At 39.9% G+C, this 18454-nt stretch overlaps 1 protein-coding gene across 1 annotated transcript in view; it reads right to left on the reverse strand.

The window, feature by feature from the left end:
- Window positions 1-18454, reverse strand: part of ADAM22 (ADAM metallopeptidase domain 22) — a gene marked incomplete at its 5' end in the record, with an annotated part of 73083 nt that overhangs the window by 20696 nt on the left and 33933 nt on the right. The window contains 12 exons of the mRNA XM_010288116.1: window positions 1988-2005; window positions 3322-3412; window positions 4388-4496; window positions 5474-5642; window positions 6351-6467; window positions 8236-8341; window positions 8869-8932; window positions 9201-9251; window positions 9483-9563; window positions 11697-11789; window positions 12313-12384; window positions 15871-15970. Of these exons, the coding sequence (XP_010286418.1) occupies window positions 1988-2005; window positions 3322-3412; window positions 4388-4496; window positions 5474-5642; window positions 6351-6467; window positions 8236-8341; window positions 8869-8932; window positions 9201-9251; window positions 9483-9563; window positions 11697-11789; window positions 12313-12384; window positions 15871-15970 (1071 nt within the window). The remainder of the gene's footprint in view (window positions 1-1987; window positions 2006-3321; window positions 3413-4387; window positions 4497-5473; window positions 5643-6350; window positions 6468-8235; window positions 8342-8868; window positions 8933-9200; window positions 9252-9482; window positions 9564-11696; window positions 11790-12312; window positions 12385-15870; window positions 15971-18454) is intronic.

Genomic DNA, 18454 nt, shown 5'->3' on the forward strand with positions numbered 1-18454 from the left:
CTACTCAGCCTTGCCCTTTCCAAGGCCTTTTTCCTTCAGTCTGCCCCGATTAAGATGCATATTTGATTCACATTCAGATTGTGTCCAATTACAGTCCTGAACTGGGCTCTCTTCATTCCATACCTGAATTTCTAATGCTCCTGAAGTATTTAAAATATATAATTACATGGCACATAAATCATTAGTGTAATGCACTACTACCACACTATTTCTTCTAGCACCTCTCAAGTCTCACTTCTTGTCCCACTCCTCAGCTGGTACACGGGCATGTTCAGAGTTGACGGCGCAGGCAGCCCTGCTCCTCAGGGTTCCTCCAGCAAACTGCTCTCTTGCTACTCCCACAGAAATAACTTCTTCCATGTAGCTGTGCCCTTTAAGACACACTATCCCCACTGGCAGAATCCTTGCTAATTGTCTCTTTTTATTACTTTCCATTTACTTGTTTCAGTTGCTTCGTACTACCAAGTATAATTCCTTATGTAATGCTCAAAAATACCTCAATGGCTTGTTTTCATCTTTAGTTAAGGAGTAATCATAAACAAATTTTTTTAAAAAGGACACTCTGGACACTCTGGTGGATGTCTGTTTTTTCCATTTATGGAGCACTCCTTGTACATATAAAAATTATTCTATTTAGTCAGCCTACAGAACTTCATTTTCTGCATGAAGGAGATTTAGTTACTAAATATCTCCATCATCTCTAAAATGATGGAGCCCTCCCATCACCTCCAAAAGCCTCTTAAGCTTATGCTGGTTTCCACTCTGCCCACGCTCACAGTCACAGCTTCAGACTGACTGCATACTCACAGCTCTCTGTCCATATACTAATTTCTGCAGATGAGGGAATTTGAAAAAGTTAGATTCTCTAATCTTCCAGTGCAAACATGCATGGGGTGGTCTCTCTCCATATTTCAAGGTTTTGGCTGCTCTGTCCTCAGCCAACACGGAAACATCCACAGTAGAGTGACTTGATGGCCATGTTAGTCTGCGCTTACAGATACGTGGTCTTCCACTAAGCAGCACCAAACCCTGAAATTCTGTCTTCCTTGTGCTGGGTGACATTTCCTACCCACCAACCTATCCAAAAGGCTTGACTTTTGGATAGCAAAATAGCTTTGCCTTTCTCCTGTTACTGTTCCTGCTACCTATCTGACCTTGTAGTACACAACCAGCACCTGGCAGCGCTCTTCTGCTTTTTGCAAGTATTTTGAGCCTGGCAGAGAAAGCGCTACACAGGCAGGGGAAACAGAGAACAAGCACAACGGGTAGCGGCAACAAATAAACCAGCAGCTTGAACCAGGAGGTGGTGATACAGGCAGAAAATGAGAAACCCTCTGATCTGTGGGGACTGGGAGAGGAAGGAGCCAACTCCTTCCTAGAAGACCCATCTGCCAGGCAGATGACTGATCAAAGAGAGGTGGTCTTCCAGGAGCCGAACCCAAGTCACTAGGAACTGTTTGGGTTTTGGTCACAAGCTTGAAATGGTGAAAGCTCAGCCCTGTGCTGAAGATGTACCGTGCTTTAGCTACAAATCAATCAAGCAAGGTGGCAGGTAAAAATGGGCTTTTCATTCACACAGCAATTTTACTGCATTGTATTTTTAACTGCAAAGCAGCTCCAGGAATGAATTTGTCTCAAAAGGCTCCTGAACATCATGTTAATATTATTCATTCAATGCTCAGCCTCCCAAGAACACTTTCATCTCTAATAGCAGATTTTCAGTCTCTCTTATTGAAAATATTCTCCTGTTTTCCTAAATAAAATAGTCTATCTCAGAAGTACACATTATTTTCGCTACTGAGTCCAGTGAAATCAGGATTTCAAGCAATGCATTTCTAGAATAAATACCAATTTCATATATTCAAGCAAATATTCTTTAAAATAAAATTCATCACATAATTTTCTTTATAGCATATAAATGAGTAAGAGAGAAGAAAAGCTCTTTTCAGAGCTTTCTAAGATACATTCCATTACTTTTATCACATACCTCTGTCTTCTGTAGTTTCTTTCCATACAAAGAAAAGAGAAAGAAAGAAGAATGAGTTATCAGTATGCAGGTATACATGGTCAGTAAGAGAAAAAAACAATGTAAAGAGAAAAGCAATTAGGCAGAATGAAATTTTTGCTCAAAATATTTTTACATAAAATACTTCTGAAATAAACACAAACATACTAAATCAGAATAAACAAGGCAAATATATTCCTGTTGATGGCTAAAGTCAGTGCTGAGTTGGAGGTGCAGTTCATGATGACTTTAAGTCTATTCACTGTGAAGCTGCCAGTGAAAGGTACACTCTTGCCCTCCACCTCCAAAAACTAATCCCACTGGCTAGATGTGATCTCAGAATGAGCCTTAACTTCTGGGGTTGTACTTAAGTCCAGATTTTCAGATACTGCCAGAAGCTGCGGGCGATGTACCAAGACAGCATAACCCACCTTTTTACTATCCTAATCTTCATGCTTTTTTCCAAATGCTTCTTTCCTTACGTATTTCTGAGCTGCCCTCTGCCTACCTGGGTCTAACAAAGCAGCAGGGGATGTGCCAGTTCGTTATGCCAAACCACTGGGGCCGTGTCCCAGCTACAGCACTGCCTACAGCTGAACCTGCCCTGCCCTCCAAGCACACCAAGGACCCGTGGAGGAAGGACTTCAAGAGCCAGTCTCACTCAAACACAGGTGACAAAGTAATCTTTTTTAATACATGCAAAAACCCAAGTCCCTCTGTTTGTTAGAAGAAATTCATGAAAGGACAAAAACTGAAAAAGATCAGTTAGGCTAAAATAATCATTTTGCCTCTCAGTGAGCGGAACACTGACAGTTCTACACCAGGAGAGAACTTGCACCTTAGTTGCATATTACAGATCTCTCTTACCAAAGAACGTGCCTGAATTACTTTCAGGTTAAGCTGGATGAATATAAACACCTGTTTAAGGAAGCCTATGGTTAAATGCTTTACTGACTGACTGAAAGCTAATCTTGCTAAATTTACTTTGTCATTAGGAAAGATTTATAATTGAATTAGACTGTATTCTTGTATTTCCTTTGTCAGATACAGTAAAATCATAATCTGATCATCTACAAAAGAAGAAAAAAAAACCTACATAAGAAATCAATTTCACACCTGGAACAAGCTCTCCAAAACCACATACACATGTAAGAATTGCTTGAAAAATGCTAATACTATTAAAATGTCGCTATATAAGCATAATCCAATTTGGATTTTTTAGATTATGTTTGAACTGTTCTTTTCATAAGATAATCAGCTATCAAATGAAATAAACATATTTTTAAACTGTATTAAGAAGAACACAATTTACTTACTTGTAACCCCAACCAGTTATTCCTAAAACGAGAGCCAACACTAAAATGGTGCCAGCAATAGCCCCTATTATTATATTTGTGCTAACAACACCTGGAAACACAAGAAAGGGGAAAAATATACAGGGTTTTAGGAGAAAAATATACAAAAACTGCAAATGCACTGTCTTTCAAAAAGCTGCTTGGACAACTTGCACTAGGCTGATTAATTCCAACCAGTGATATAATCCTGAAGTATAGCATGGACATGAAAATATCATTTGTAAATCAAGCTTTGGCCTCTGTGTCTGTTTCCCTTAACTGAACACTTGCTACATGGGAAAGTTGTGCCAGCTATGCCAATATAATGTTATCAATACTAAACTGCTATAGCTTACATCCTTATAACCTGTCTGGCAAATATATGCTTACATTGGAATAAAAGTGACTATTTGGGGTTTTTTTCTCAAATCTCTTCCATAGCTGAATATACTATACTAAGAGACATTCTGGAAGACAGTAAACTGTCCCCCCACAAGGACTTACAATGAAAAACATTTACACCCTCATTTCTCCACAATGTAACTTTCTCTTGTATGCAAGCTTAAAGACGATTAAAAACTTTCACTCAAAAAATATAGAAGTCTAAAATTTGTGTGCCAACATTCTGCATACTGGCCATGTAATAAAAAATTTACTCTACAAATGAAAACCAGTCATGTAAGTAACATTAGCTTTCCATCTAGATATGGAAAGTCCCAGTAACTTTTTGCTTGTCCTAATCTATCAATATATTTAATAAGGCCACTCAGATGATTCGGACAAGCAAGATACAACCAGACACACTGGTATCAGTCCCGAAAGGTGTACTGAGTGCTGCTGAGTGGCACTGCTCACATCCAGCCCCAGGTCTGAGACCTTATTCACAGACACCGACTGCTGCTGCTGTGGGAGGAAGGGAAGGGAATGAGGCTCCTAACGGTGCATTGTGTTGTGTGCTAACTGAAAGAGTAGGAGATCTGGTTTTGCTTCATGAACCTTCCTCAAATCCAAGCTTTTGCAGTTATGGGTAAAAATTATAACAACGTACCTTTATTGATGGCATCTTTATAAAAAAATGTATCATCTTTGATGCGAGAACTGCAGTCATCTCCTCCCCAGAATCGGTCACAAACACACTTTATTTCATTGCTGCAAACCTGCAGCCGAAAATGTAGCTCAGAATAATAATGTAAAATTAATCTAGTACCATAATTAATACCTACAGTATAGTTACAGTCATATAGCACTGATTCTGACTGCCTGCAAAATTTTGCAGAACATTTTTAATATACAGCAGTTTTTAATTTATATTAGATATACATGCATTAAATGTATTATTATACTTTTATATAAATATGTGTAATATGTATTAAGTACCTGAATATATTTAATGTAATACATTTAAGAAAGCCATTTATAATTGTTTTGGGAGACTGAATCTCAGTGATTTTATTTTTTCAAATATGATGAAGTGCTTAACTTCAGATAAAACAGGGAGTTTTAATGCATTGTAAAAGACAAAAGACATTATGAGAGAACAACTCCTTTGATCTCAGCTCAGGCATAGGAACCTGGACACTGTTTTGAACTATGTCAGGACAAGGGGACTCGCCAGGGCCACAGCAAAGCCATAGGCTGTGCACCGAGCGGAGAAGCAGCCACTAGCCAAGAGGCAGCTCACTGCCCTCTTCTCTAGAGCAAAGTAACTCTCAGCCAACAAAATCCAACAACTTTATGAACCTTCTCGGCTGTTGACACCATCAAGATGGAATTAAAAAGAGCATCTGGAAGAACAGAAACCCAAGTTTCTCAGTTCATAAAACCTTTATATTCTCCAGTACGTTGCCTGAGGAAATATCAATCAAGTTAGCAGAAGGGACAGCAAAAGAATCGACTGATAAAATTTTTGCAAAACTAATACATACTTACTATGACTCACTGTTTATAATGCCTTGACTGGTATGCATTATGTTTACTTAAGTGCTTCCTCCCCCTTTCATTTTTCAAAAGCTTCTCCAGTATAAAGACTTCTAGAGTCACGCTGCTGTCTTCCTGAAAGGTCTAGCTAGTACACTACACAACACCAGGTATTCAGCAAAAACAGAGAAAAGGATTAAAGAATACAAGAACATACCCCATGTCCTGAACAAATTTGGCTGTCTGTGGTGCCTGGGCAGGTACTGAAGTTGAAGGCCTCAGTGGGGAGGCAGCGATGCTCAAGGCACACCATGTTTGGCCCGCACGGTGTCCCGTTCTCCACATAGCCCAGGTCTGTCTCCTCATCGAGCTTCACATGGCCACCACTGCAAGACAATCAAGAGGACCCCAAAGACTTGTGCTGTGATTAGATGGGACTCCTTGAGAAACTGGGCTTTGGGCTGCTGCCTTCACTTCTGTGTTATATGATGCCCAGGACCAGGAAAAGAGTAAATATTGGCTTATTTATCTCACTAGCCCTAACGTGAAACAAACTAAAACACAGTATATCTACATCAAACAAATGTCATGGTGAAAACAAAGACCATTTTTCCCGTGCAAGAGCTAGTATTAGATAAAACACTGAGTCTACTTGTGTAGAACTTTATTTCATTTTACACTTGTGTGAAGCTGTGAGAACACACCAGGTCTATAATTGGGATTCAACTAACATACGGCAACGTAATAAGCTGCCAGTTAGCTTTGGCAGTGCAGGCATATGTCTAAGTACTTTGAGTACTTTAAGTACTTTACGAACATTAAAGAATGTAAAATCAAGAGGACAGAGAAAAGCATTATGTCTCTACAGGCAAAATTAACTACTACACAGGGGGGACTGCAAAGCAGCTGCATACCGCACACGCAGTTCATTTCCAGAAGCTTAACAAAGGCTGAGCTGGAATAATGGTTATGTGTTAATAGGAAAAAAAAATATTAATGGAAACAGTTGTTCTCCACTTAGGAATGAGAAAGCTGCTTTTCTATGCAAGATGGATATTGACTGTCTCTCTTCTGTTTTCAGGATTTGCAATTACCTGCAATTGTAGACTTTTCCGAACTGCAAGATTGACGATGTGATCTCACCATCAAGTTCTCCAAGTCTGGGCACACTGGATATATTGGAGCACAGAAGGTATCCACAAAGCACATCCCTGCATTGAGAGAAGAAACAGATATTCACCAAAAAGAAAATTCAAGGAAAACAGATGATCAAATAAATGTGGTTTTCTTCACTTGCTTTGTAACATGTTTTTTATTCCTTGCTTTTCTCCCACTGACAGTAACTCCCATAAATAATGTCTTGTTTCCCAAGAAAATTATTCTCCTCAGAGTTTAGACTGGGAAAGTCTTTTTTATGATGTATTATCAAAAATGTTCTCAGTAATAGCAAGCAGGGAGCTGTCAAGAACAAACCACATCAAACTGATTTAATATCCTATTAAGATACAGTAACTGGCCCATAGAGGAGAAGCAGTAGATACTGGCTTTAAACAAACTCTCATGAGACACATACGTGAAGGAACTAGAGACACCATGTTTAATTCAGCTGTCGAAGGGACTTTACAACTCTTAGAATCATAGAATCTTTGGGTTGGAAGGGACCTTTAAAGGTCATATAGTCCAACTCCCCTGCAATGAGCAGGGACATCTTCAACTATATCAGGTGGCTCAGAGCCCCGTCCAACCTGACCTGGAATGCTTCCAAGGATGGGGCATCTACCACCTCTCTGGGCAACCTGTTTCACCTCCCTCACTATAAAAAATTTCTTCCTTAGATCTCGTCAAAATCTACACTCTTTTAGTTTAAAACCATTACCCCTTGCCCTATCACTACAGGCCCTGCTAAAAAGTCTGTCCCCATCTTTCTTATAAGACCCCTTGAAGTACTGGAAGGCTGCAACAACGTCTCCCTGGAGTCTTCTCTTCTCCGGGCTCAACAATCACAACTCGCTCAGCCTGTCCTCACAGGAGAGGTGCTCCATCCCTCTGACCATTTTTGTGGCCTCCTCTGGACCCTCTCCAACAGGTCCATGTCTTTCCTGTGCTGAGGGCTCCAGAGCTGGATGCCGGACTCCAGGTGGGGTCTCACCAGAGTGGAGTAGAGGGGCAGAATCACCTCCCTTGGCCTGCTGGCCACGCTGCTTTGGATGTAGCCCAGGATACGGCTGGCCTTCTGGGCTGTGAGTGCACATTGCCGGCTCATGTCCAGCTTTTCCTCCATCAGTACCCCCAACTCTTGTACAGAGACTTGTGCACTGTCAGAATAGAAGGGTCTGGCCTCCCTCATATTACTGAATACTTTTTACTCATGAATTTGTAATGGAACAAAAGCAAGGTTATCAAACCTGCACAGAAAGATGACAAAGAACATTAGTTCACCTGTACGCAGGACTAGAATTTGAATTGTTTTGACAGAATGGAGAACTCACCTGAAAAACCAGGGTGCAGTTTGATAAGGACTGGTAAAAAGTTCAGAAACAGGCAAAAATAATCAACTGCATAAATACAGAATGTGAAACAATGGTTTAGGCAGTAGCTTGCAGAAAAAAAAGTGGAAAGTTGCAATATGATGAAAACTGAACACAATCTAGCAATGCAGTGGCATAGCATAAAATGTGACCATCACACTGACACATGAAACCACAGGCTGCTCTCCTCTGTACTGTTAAGCATCACCAAGAACAGTAGGACAACTTTTGGTCCAAGTGCTCCCAAAGCTCAGATGGTGCCCTCTTGTCAGAGATCATCTCCTCTCAATGCTCTGCTCCATCCAGAATTTCCTGCAACTAAGGTCTGCAGAAGAAGGCCAGGTGAAGTCTGATCCGTACAGAGGCTTTTTGAGCCCCTTCATGCCAGCTAAAGAACTGGATCAGGGATAAAAAATCTCATACCAGTTGTTTTCTAAATGGATCAACTTACTGTTTATTGCACTGTATCCAAGAGTCCTTGTCCCTTCCACAGTTTCCTTTCTCAGTCCCTTCAATATTGAGCTTCTCATAACAGTACCTGTCAGCAGCTGTCACTTCTAAAAACAGAAACAAATATCTTTTAAGATGATGACGACTTTGAAAAGCCAGGTCCTGGGAAATGGGGATACACAATTAAAGCAAGCAGAGCTTCCCAATCTGTGAAATGCAGTACCATGGTCTGCAGGTGGCCTGTGAAACTCTCCACAGTGTTCTCAATGAAAAGTTTTATGTTGGCACTACAGCACTGTTTTAAAATTTTGTTCAGATTGACCAGGGTTTATTAGTCCAAAATGTCCAGAAGCCACTGAAATACATCAATAAATATGAGTATAGGTTCCCTATGTGGTTATTAATGAAAACTTAAACCTAAGACTTCAGAATAATCACCAGTAAGTTAAACAACACTAGAGAAAGAGCTGGAAAAGAGGACAGAAGGACAAAATGAGGGGGGAAGAAGGGGAGGGACATGGAGTCCTAGCTGTTTTTGATGGTTCTGAATATGTCACTTCCATAATTTTTCTTAGCAAAGATAATCTTTCAAGCCACATGAACAACCAACTTAGAAACAGTAACATTCACTCACTTTCACCCCATATATATTTACACTGCCGGTCCCTGGTTTTACATCTTCCTCCAAAACAAATACCCTACAAAGAAAAGATACAGAAAAAGTTTCAATTAACTTGATTTTCCAAAATACGTATTTGTTTACAGATTTGTCACATGCTTTCTGTTGAGGCCACTAATATGTGATTTGACTTTCTGTATGCTAGTACGACTAGCATCCAAAACTCAGGAATGTCAGCAGAACTGTCACTGGGTCATTGGGTGACTTCCAAAGATCTTAAACCAAAATCTATAAACAGCCATCTATAAAAGCAGCAAGAATGGAAAACAAATTGAGGTGCTAATTACCTGCTTGTTGTCACATGAATATCCATCCATTTTATGAATATTGGGAGAACACTATAGAAAGAGAAAATAACTAATAGATCATAGATAAGACAAGCATGGAAGCAAAGTATACAACAAAAGTCATACAGAAAATTATTTCAGTATCACACTTTTTTTTTTCAGTATCAGCAGGTTTAATACAGCTGTGATACACCTTACTATACAAAACAGTAACATTCATAGTGATTGAGAGACTAAAGGTGGGTATTTTTCTATTTCTTGGATAGAAGCTATAAAAATCACCTGACTGGAATTTCCTGTGCAGTTCTCTGCAATATCACAATCATTCACCGCTTCTCGGCACAAAACTCCTTTAGGTTCAAACTGAAAAAAAAGGACAGAAAATTAGTATCTTGGTTTCTCCATATCTTGCCTTAAATGCAATGCTTCCTTGGACTTTTAACTAAAATAAGAAATGAGAAATACTCTTGTGCTGACTGAAGCAGCAAAACTCTCCTCTCCCTGGTGTAGACATTGCATCACTTAAGGCACCTGCCATTTACTGGTGCACGTGGTACCACTCTCTGAGGCACCCCATTCCACGTGCATCGAGTGTGGTTCCGAGCAGGATATCTGCTTTTCCAGGACACAGGACCCATGGGGTTTATCAAACCAATACTGCAGTGGCTTGCAGCATTATCTTGACCAGATGATTGTGCTTTTTTGTGACTATTTTACTCTTCTTTATAAAACCAGGAGAGTGATCCTGATCTTCTCTCTAGGGATTAAGAACATTGAAAAGCTCTAGGTATAAACACCTTGGTCATTACAATGCCCCATTACTGTTCTAGAACAGAAACTATTAATAAATGTACTGAATTCTGTATGGTTTTCTAAGTGACCAGACATTTAACAATGAAAAACGTACCAGTGACCTAACATAGACATTTTGGTTAAAGACTTCTGTGCTAAATCTCAAAACCTATAAAAGCAGGAAAACATTCCATTACTGGCAACTGTAAATGCTTCTGGTCATGGGCATACTACAGACCCCTTATTTTTCCCAAAAGGTTTCTTAAGTGCGTGGTGCCCAGCTCATTTTGCAGCTCTATGACTTTTTTCTTGACCTGCGTCCACATACATTTTGGGGGGAACAACTGCTACCTCCACAATTGGTGTGAACGGGCACGCATCAGTGGAAGAGCTAGACTCTGGTAGTTTCTCAGCCTTCGGCTTATCTTTTTCCTACCAGTCTCTGGAAAAATGCAGACAGACATGAATGTTGTCAGAGACACTACGAGAAGCTGGGATGTTTTGCTTGCAATCCTTCCTTCACTCCTGCTTTCAGGCAAGGTATTACAGGGGAAGGTTACTGTTATATTTGGTCTTTAGAGTTGTCCCGATTAACATCTCCTAGGGACACACGTTTTGCGAAATCCTGCCTTTCTCTTCATTGGCTCACCCTCGCCACTCTGTATGTAGATGAACCCTTGTCTCATTTGTAAAAATAATGTAGGTACACAGGAGCTTAATTTTTTTTCTGATAGTCTTTAATATGGTGCCCATGTGACTTGGATATTTGAACAAAATTCATCCACACTGGCAATCTGCTAATTTGTTTTATATTACATAAAAAAAAGGAATGTGCTTAGGGAAATGAGATCTGTTCCAGCATAATCTGTGCTTTTTCTTTTTTTAACATTAGGATGAGCACAAAGTCAAGAATGTGGTCCAGAGTTATTACTAATGCTCCTCCTTAAGGAAATGAAACCCTCAAATACCCACAGACAAAGATAAAAATATCACACATAGTATACCACGGTTTTAGTAACATTAATAATAATTATCATTATTACTAAATGAGTATAAACAACTATTTGAAGTCATATTTAGCTGGGCTCCCTTACAGCCAAGATCTGGCTTATTTACTGATGCATCAGGAAGAAAACCTTATAGTTTACACAGGGCTTGATTCCCTTTACTCAATGGGATTTCAGTCAGTCCAAACATAAAGAGACACAGGCAGACCTCATTGAAACTGAAGTCAGGTGTCTTTTAGATGAACATTTCTGAACAATTCTGCTAGCTGCTTTTGGTTTTGGGGTTTTTTTTATTATAACCTTCTCTCAGGCCCTCTGTGGTACGGTCTTCCCATTCAGTCTCATGGGGCAAATCCAGAGCAACACGTAAGGCATTGGGAGCACCACATGGGTAAGGATGTGCATGTTTAAACAAGGATGTCTAATGACACCTCATGGAACTTCAACCTCATTCAAACTTGTCTGAAACTGGAAGACTTTAATTCACCTCTGCATTTGATCACAATCTCTGGCCCAAGAAGCCAAGCCTAAAGGACAGAGAATAGCCCCAGAGGAACCAGTTTTCAGCCAATTTTAAAAGGTAAGTTTTCAGAAAAGTAATCACAAGGTGTGCAGGGAAAAAGACATGTGCTGTGGTGCCTGTAGCCACCTGGATGTATTCCCCCCAGGACACTGCAGTGAAGGTCACTGCCCTTACCCGGCACTTCCGACAGCAAAGCCCGTTGCTGCACTGAGAGCCTGCCGTCAGGGTGCAAGTATTGCAGCATTCTCCTCCTTCACTGGCACACTCCTGAGGAACACACACACTTATAACAGAATACATCGGAAAAGCAGGTGAGCCCCAAGCTCTATTATTACTTCTCATCTTAGCACACTACCTGAACAGATTTTTAATCAGGCTTTTAGGCACCTGAAGGCAGAAAAAGGCATGCACTGCGGGGCAGGAAGCTGCTGTTTCTTATGCAATATAGGAAATAATTTTTCTAATTTCAGTGTCAATCATTAAATACTGAAATTTTAGCATTGACCAGAGTCATCTTCCCATCCAGGAACATACTTTCTTTAACATTTTTTAAGGCCTGATTCTGCACAGGTAGATATTACTATTAGTCTTCAGAATTTATGTGATGATAAAATAAAAAAAGCTGGCCCACACTGTGTTAAACATGATGAAAAAAAGTTTAAGAAATGACGAATCATTTTCCGCAGGATGTTAACATTGTCTGTCTTCCTTCACTTAATGTTAATGGCAGCGATAGGCAGCACCATGTCCTGGAGAATCTACTTGCTAAGTTGAAGTACATTGCACTTACTGCTATCGTCCCACAGTCACACTCTTCTCCATCTTCCACAAAGCCATTGCCACATTCTGGAGGATCCAGAAGCTGCAGGGCAAAATCAGAAATCACAAAGGGCCTGTCTCTCCTAAGGGGATCATTGTCATTTTTATTCTGTACAACATACTTCTTGTAGCTAGCACTCCAAAGGCATTAACCAAAAACCAGTACCTACAACTACTCAGGGAGAAGCAACACAAACGAAATGTGCAGAGAACTAACAACTCTGTGAACTAATTCAGCAATATTGCTGACTCACATAGCGTCTTCTGTGCATGAGTGCCATTTTATAGCAGATTCAGCTTAAGCAGAAGCCACAATCAAAAAAAAAAGGTGTGACAATAAAAGAAAAAAAAGTCATTATTGTCACAGGGGTTGCAATTGCTCTTGTTCTAGAATTCAAGTGATGAGAGCTGCATCCCAGGCTGAAGCCTGCACTAGACCTTCAGAAGACACAGTCATAACAAAACTGTTGTTTGGGAACATGTGGCTCAGAAACGCAGGGAGAGGGGAGAGGCTGGGTTTCTTTGTCAGTTTTTGTCGTAGTCGGATGCTTTTTCCTTCCCTTTTTCTCTACCACAGCTGGGAACTCTCCGCACTTTTCCATAAGCATGTCACAGGCAGTTGAGAAAGTATAGCTGCTGAGGCTTCCTCCTCCCTTTCCCTTCAGCCTTTCCCCTAAACTATAACTTAAAATGCCTGTATATTTGCAATAGGGCTTTCCTTTCCCAAGGGCAAGATTCATTCACATAGGACCCATGATATGCTCTTTTTTAATGGACACTTACACTCTGTTCTTTGCGGTTTCATTGCTTCCCATTTCCTAAAATTTCTAAAGGTAATTCTTCAAAAAGATTTTTTTTTCTTTTGGGCATAAGAAAATGTAACAGTAGCTTTTATTACATAAATGAGAAGGCATACAAGTGTGTCATCAAGACTAAAATTTTGTAGATTGTCCTGAGTTCTCCAAGTAAACTAGGATTGTTCAAGAAACCACTCTGCTTGTGAGCCATCTGCACAAGTACATCGCTCATGACACAGAGTGTGTTTCTCTCCGGCTGCTGCCTTTCTGTCAGTAGCCCACAGGATGGAGCATCACCCCGTGTACTTCGCTGTGCCACAAACCAGCCTGAGGCTTGTGGCACAGGCTGATGTGCTATTATTAGATCCCCCTATTGAAATGGAAATTTGACTGCAGCTTGAAATGCATATGTAGAATTTAACATTAAATGTAAGCAAGCAATCTTTTAGAATTATTAAAGAGTTGTTAAAACTGCTTGTTTCCTACATATTTTTCCAGACATCTCAACTCCTTCAGTATCTCTAGGTGTGCTGCACAATACAGACAAGTAAATATGAAATGGAAGAAAAAAACATGAAAAGCAAATTGGATAACATTTCCCCAAAAGTCATGTAAGTCATCCATTCATTTGAAAAGAACACACGCTCAATCTGCTCCAGCAGTCATTGATATAACCTTCAGGACCACAGCTGATCTTACAATGGAGCACTGATGAACACTGCACCTTGTCACATCAGTTTTCCTTTATCTCAAATTAAGTTTGTGTTTCACCACCCTTCCTAGGAAACACATGTCTTTGACAGCCTTGTGAATGAGACAGACATCCATTGACAATAACTTTAAACCAACCCAAACAACAATACATAAAAGAGTCTAAATCACCCTCGCTTCCACATCTCACTTCACATTTCCACATGCCATTAGAAAAAATTGTAAATGCTGCCAATCTGAATTGAGATGAGAGTAATTGTTTTTTTTTTCCAAGTGATGGATGTGTAAATGAACAGAATTGCTAAAATAAGCCCAAGTAAAACACATTATTCTATGAAAACAATTTACTCGGCAAAGAAGTAAAACCACCTATATTTCTCTCTGTCTTTAATGAGATGGGAAAAAGCAAACTTCTAAAATGCAGGTGCATTTTAAAGAATGAGAAATCTTACATCTTATTAACAAAGTACAGTGCTTTCTCTCCACATTCTTCTATGAAAAGGAGACCTTTGAGAGATAAGCAGACTTAGCTTATCCAGATTTTATACCTTCTGTTCCCCGCTAACATTTACTGAAATTCTGTGGTTGTGGGAAGATGCACTTTTTCTCTGCTACTCCAGGAGGGATGTGCATCACTCCAGAATTGTCTTTCTCTTTTACATCCATGACCACCTCAGCTATCAAGTCCTTTCTGCCTTAGCCACTTTCCTTTGCTTGTTGAAAGACACCCATTAAATAGAGGATAATATTAATTATATATAGAAAAGAATCAAGATCATTATCCTGATTACTTTATATTTTAATACATGCTTCAACAAATGGAGCAGGGATATACTGAAACCCTGGTGCAAATCATCCATTGTAGAAGCGCTTGCATCTTGGATGGAGTTTCTTTAGCTTTGTTTTGTATTTATCTCCCTTAAATGTATCAGTTAATCATTTCATACTCTTTGCATCCTTCACATGAATGCACCTGCCTAGCAGACCAAAATTGAGACAAGAGAAGCACAGGCGAATAATCTCAAGAGATAATCCCCACTTCTCTTGATTTCCAAGACTCATGCAGCAAGATCTCTGATTTCATACTTTTAGAGGCAAATTTGGAGGGGATGAGTCAGTCATTTAAGTGGGTCCCAATGCTTTTGTAGGCTGTGCAGAGTCGCACGCGCTGGCCTGGAAGGAGCTAACACAGGGCTGAGATGATCCAAGCACTTCTCACCAGACACATTTCTCCCCCAGCACATGCAGTTCAGGGGATGACAGACCGGGGTGATGGTGATGGGGGACCATGTGGGCAGTGCCTGGGGAATGAGGAGCATGACAGGTGGCAGCAGCCACAGGCTCACCGGTGTCTGTCCCCTACTCCTCAAGGCTTTGTCTCCTGCTCTGCCTCTTCCAGCCTTAGAAAAACTAGTCCCAGTTTTCAAACTCTGTTCTGAGAGCCACTGTAAAAACTTTGCCTTCTCCGAACTGGGAGAATATCACCACCACTTGTAACTGCTGGTGCCTGCAAAGCTGGTGGGCTGCACGGCAGTGCACCCCCTGCAGCGGCTCCAGGAGTTGTGTCTTCATCTTGGGACAGATGTGAAATAAAAGCAATCTTACTTCAGCCTCCAGAGATTTGTACCAAAACACATCAGTTCAACAACAAATTAGAACTCAAGCTGTGCAGAAGTTTACCAAGACACTTGAAACCTGAACAAATACACTCAGTAACATATCTTATTTACAATATTCAGAACAGATTGCCTGAGGGATGGTTCTAGATCAAAGCCTGTAGGAAATCTGTTGGACATGAAACCACTTATTAAAAATTTATTTCAATATAATTTCTTAACTACTGTGAACTAAAATCAGCTACTTTCACTCATATGTTGCCATAAAATTTAGAAGTTAGAGAGAACCAGAAATATCAAAATCATAGGTGTTATTTTTTCCAACATTATAATTTTCTTTCTTCTTCATTTAATCTAAATCAGAAATAGAATGCAAATAATACTCAATAAGAAGGTAATGCTTACTTTGGTTGGTTTATTGAAAAGGCAGGCTCCACCTCCATTGTTTAAAAATTCATGATACTCTTCAATATCACACTTGGAGAACTTGCTAGGAAGATAGTACCTGCACAGAAATCCGGTAGCAGGATTACTTTCTATAGTGTTTTTACAGTATATTTTCTCTTTTTAAAATAGGAGAAGAAATATAATATTCTACTCTAGAAAAAGTACAAAACCACAGTGTTCAGAATCAGAATGATGATCTGCTTGAAACTCTAATTTGTAAATAATTTTAGTAAATGGCAAAGAACTTTCAACAATGACACAGAGTTCATGGAAAAGGAGAGGTGTAAAAGATTTCACTAAGTTACTTAATGCAAAATACCACAAATCATATTGCACAGTGTGTAGTTCTCACAAACATGACCTGTTCCACTAAAGGGCCTGATCTCAGAAATACATTCACTTCTTCCCATACATACCACAGGAGACAAAGATTGCTCACAGTTCATTTCCCTCTTAGATGAAATTGCTCTCCTGGCCCACAGAATTTTTATATAATAGAGTTATGCCATTTTAGAACATGCTTCCAACAAACATCAGCTAACATTTCAGCTTCCCTCTCTCATGTGCCCCACTGAATAAATTTCATTTGAGTACAGAGTGCCAAAGGCACAGTGCCTCACCTGAAAACAATATAATGCAGAGAATCTTTACATGGATCCTTTCTACAGGGAAAGAAATTTTCCCAAAGTAACTTAAGCAATCTTTATATTTAGGTTCTTACTCATGAGGATACTTATGCTTCAAGCAGATTTTGGAGTCTCCAGGGTGTTCCTGTATCAGCTCATCACTGGATAAAAAAATATTAGCAGAAGTGCTATACAAAATAATCCTGCATTGCCAGGAGTGACGGCTTGCAAAACATAATTGGTTTTTTCCATCTCTAGTGTTTATGATTCAGGTCTAACAACTACAGAGAATGTGGGATACACCATTGTTTATCAATCAACTATGTAAATACAAGCTTTTTTTGTGTACCTAGTTAAGTGAAACTTTTGGACTTCTGACAGAGAATTTAAAGACCATTAGAATCATAGAACAGAATCATAGAATAGAATCATAGAATAGAATCATAGAATAGCTTGGGTTGGAAGGGACCTTTAAAAGTCATCTAGTCCAACCCCCCTGCAATGAGCAGGGACATCTTCAACTATATCAGGTGGCTCAGAGCCCCATCTAACCTGACCTGGAATGCTTCCAAGGATGGGGCATCTACCACCTCTCTGGGCAACCTGTCTCACCACCCTCATTGTCAAAAATTTCTTCCTTGGATCTAGTCTAAACCCACCCTCTTTCAGTTTAAAACCATTACTCCTTATCCTATTGCTACAGGCCCCACTAAAAAGTCTGTCCCCATCTTTCTCATAAGCCCCCTTGAAGTACTGGAAGGCTGCAATAAGGTCTCCCCAGAGCCTTCTCTTCTCCAGGCTCAACAATCACAACTCGCTCAGCCTGTCCTCACAGGAGAGGTGCTCCATCCCTCTGATCATTTTTGTGGCCTCCTCTGGACCCGCTCCAACAAGGTCCATGTCTTTCCCGTGCTAAGGGCTCCAGAGCTGGACGCAGGACTCCAGGTGGGGTCTCACCAGAGAGGAGCAGAGGGGCAGAATCACCTCCCTCGACCTGCTGGCCACGCTGCTTTGGATGTAGCCCAGGATACGGTTGGCCTTCTGGGCTGTGAGCGCACATTGCCAGCTCATGTCCAGATTAGGCAAGGCATCACTTTTACAAGAATCAAGAATGCTTCTCAGATTGGCTTTTTAACATACTAAGAATCAGAAAAATCCTACCTAGTATGTTTTAAGGTAGACAAGGTAAAAAAGGCACACATTCACACTTCTAAAGCACTTTGAATTAAATATGCTTCTTTGTTCAAAATTGTTCTGACCACAAAGCTATTGTGAAAATTTGCACGTCATTTTGAAAATAATTTTAAAATTTGGAGCATTCTCTATATCTAAAACTAGACTATAGTTTAAGTCATACATATGACAAAAGACAGGCCTGTAATATGAAGAATTAAGGTCTGAATACACACATTAGAAAGCATAAAATTTCACCTAGCTGCAAAAATTTGCTGATTCACTAGTCATTAAATAAAATCTCTCCAGTGACATTGTATGTGGGTATAAGCATACTCAATCTCCAATGGAACCAATTTTTCTAACATTATCACACAAACTGAAGGATAAAAAACGGTACAAAAAAAATGACAGATTCCAACAGAAACACTGAAAATGAGACATACTTAAAAAATTTGATAATGGTATTTCAAGAATTGGGATGTGTCATTGTTTGTCCCACAACTCAACAGCAAACTTGCAGAAGAAAAGAAGCTAAGCATGCTTCTGCTTCTCTACAATGACCTGGTTTGGCTGTTGAGCCCTGTGCCTTTTGAGTTAAACCAGCAGCCACTAAAAATCCTCACAAATCCTCTCATTAACTCACTTATTCACATATTTCTTTGAAAGTTTCTTTTCTACGTATGTTGTACAGCTAACACCTTACTTTCTGAAAAATGATTCACAGAAAATATTCTGCTGAA

Source organism: Phaethon lepturus, unplaced genomic scaffold (genome assembly GCF_000687285.1).
Source record: "Phaethon lepturus isolate BGI_N335 unplaced genomic scaffold, ASM68728v1 scaffold11145, whole genome shotgun sequence".
In the NCBI taxonomy this organism is placed as follows: Eukaryota; Metazoa; Chordata; class Aves; order Phaethontiformes; family Phaethontidae; genus Phaethon; species Phaethon lepturus.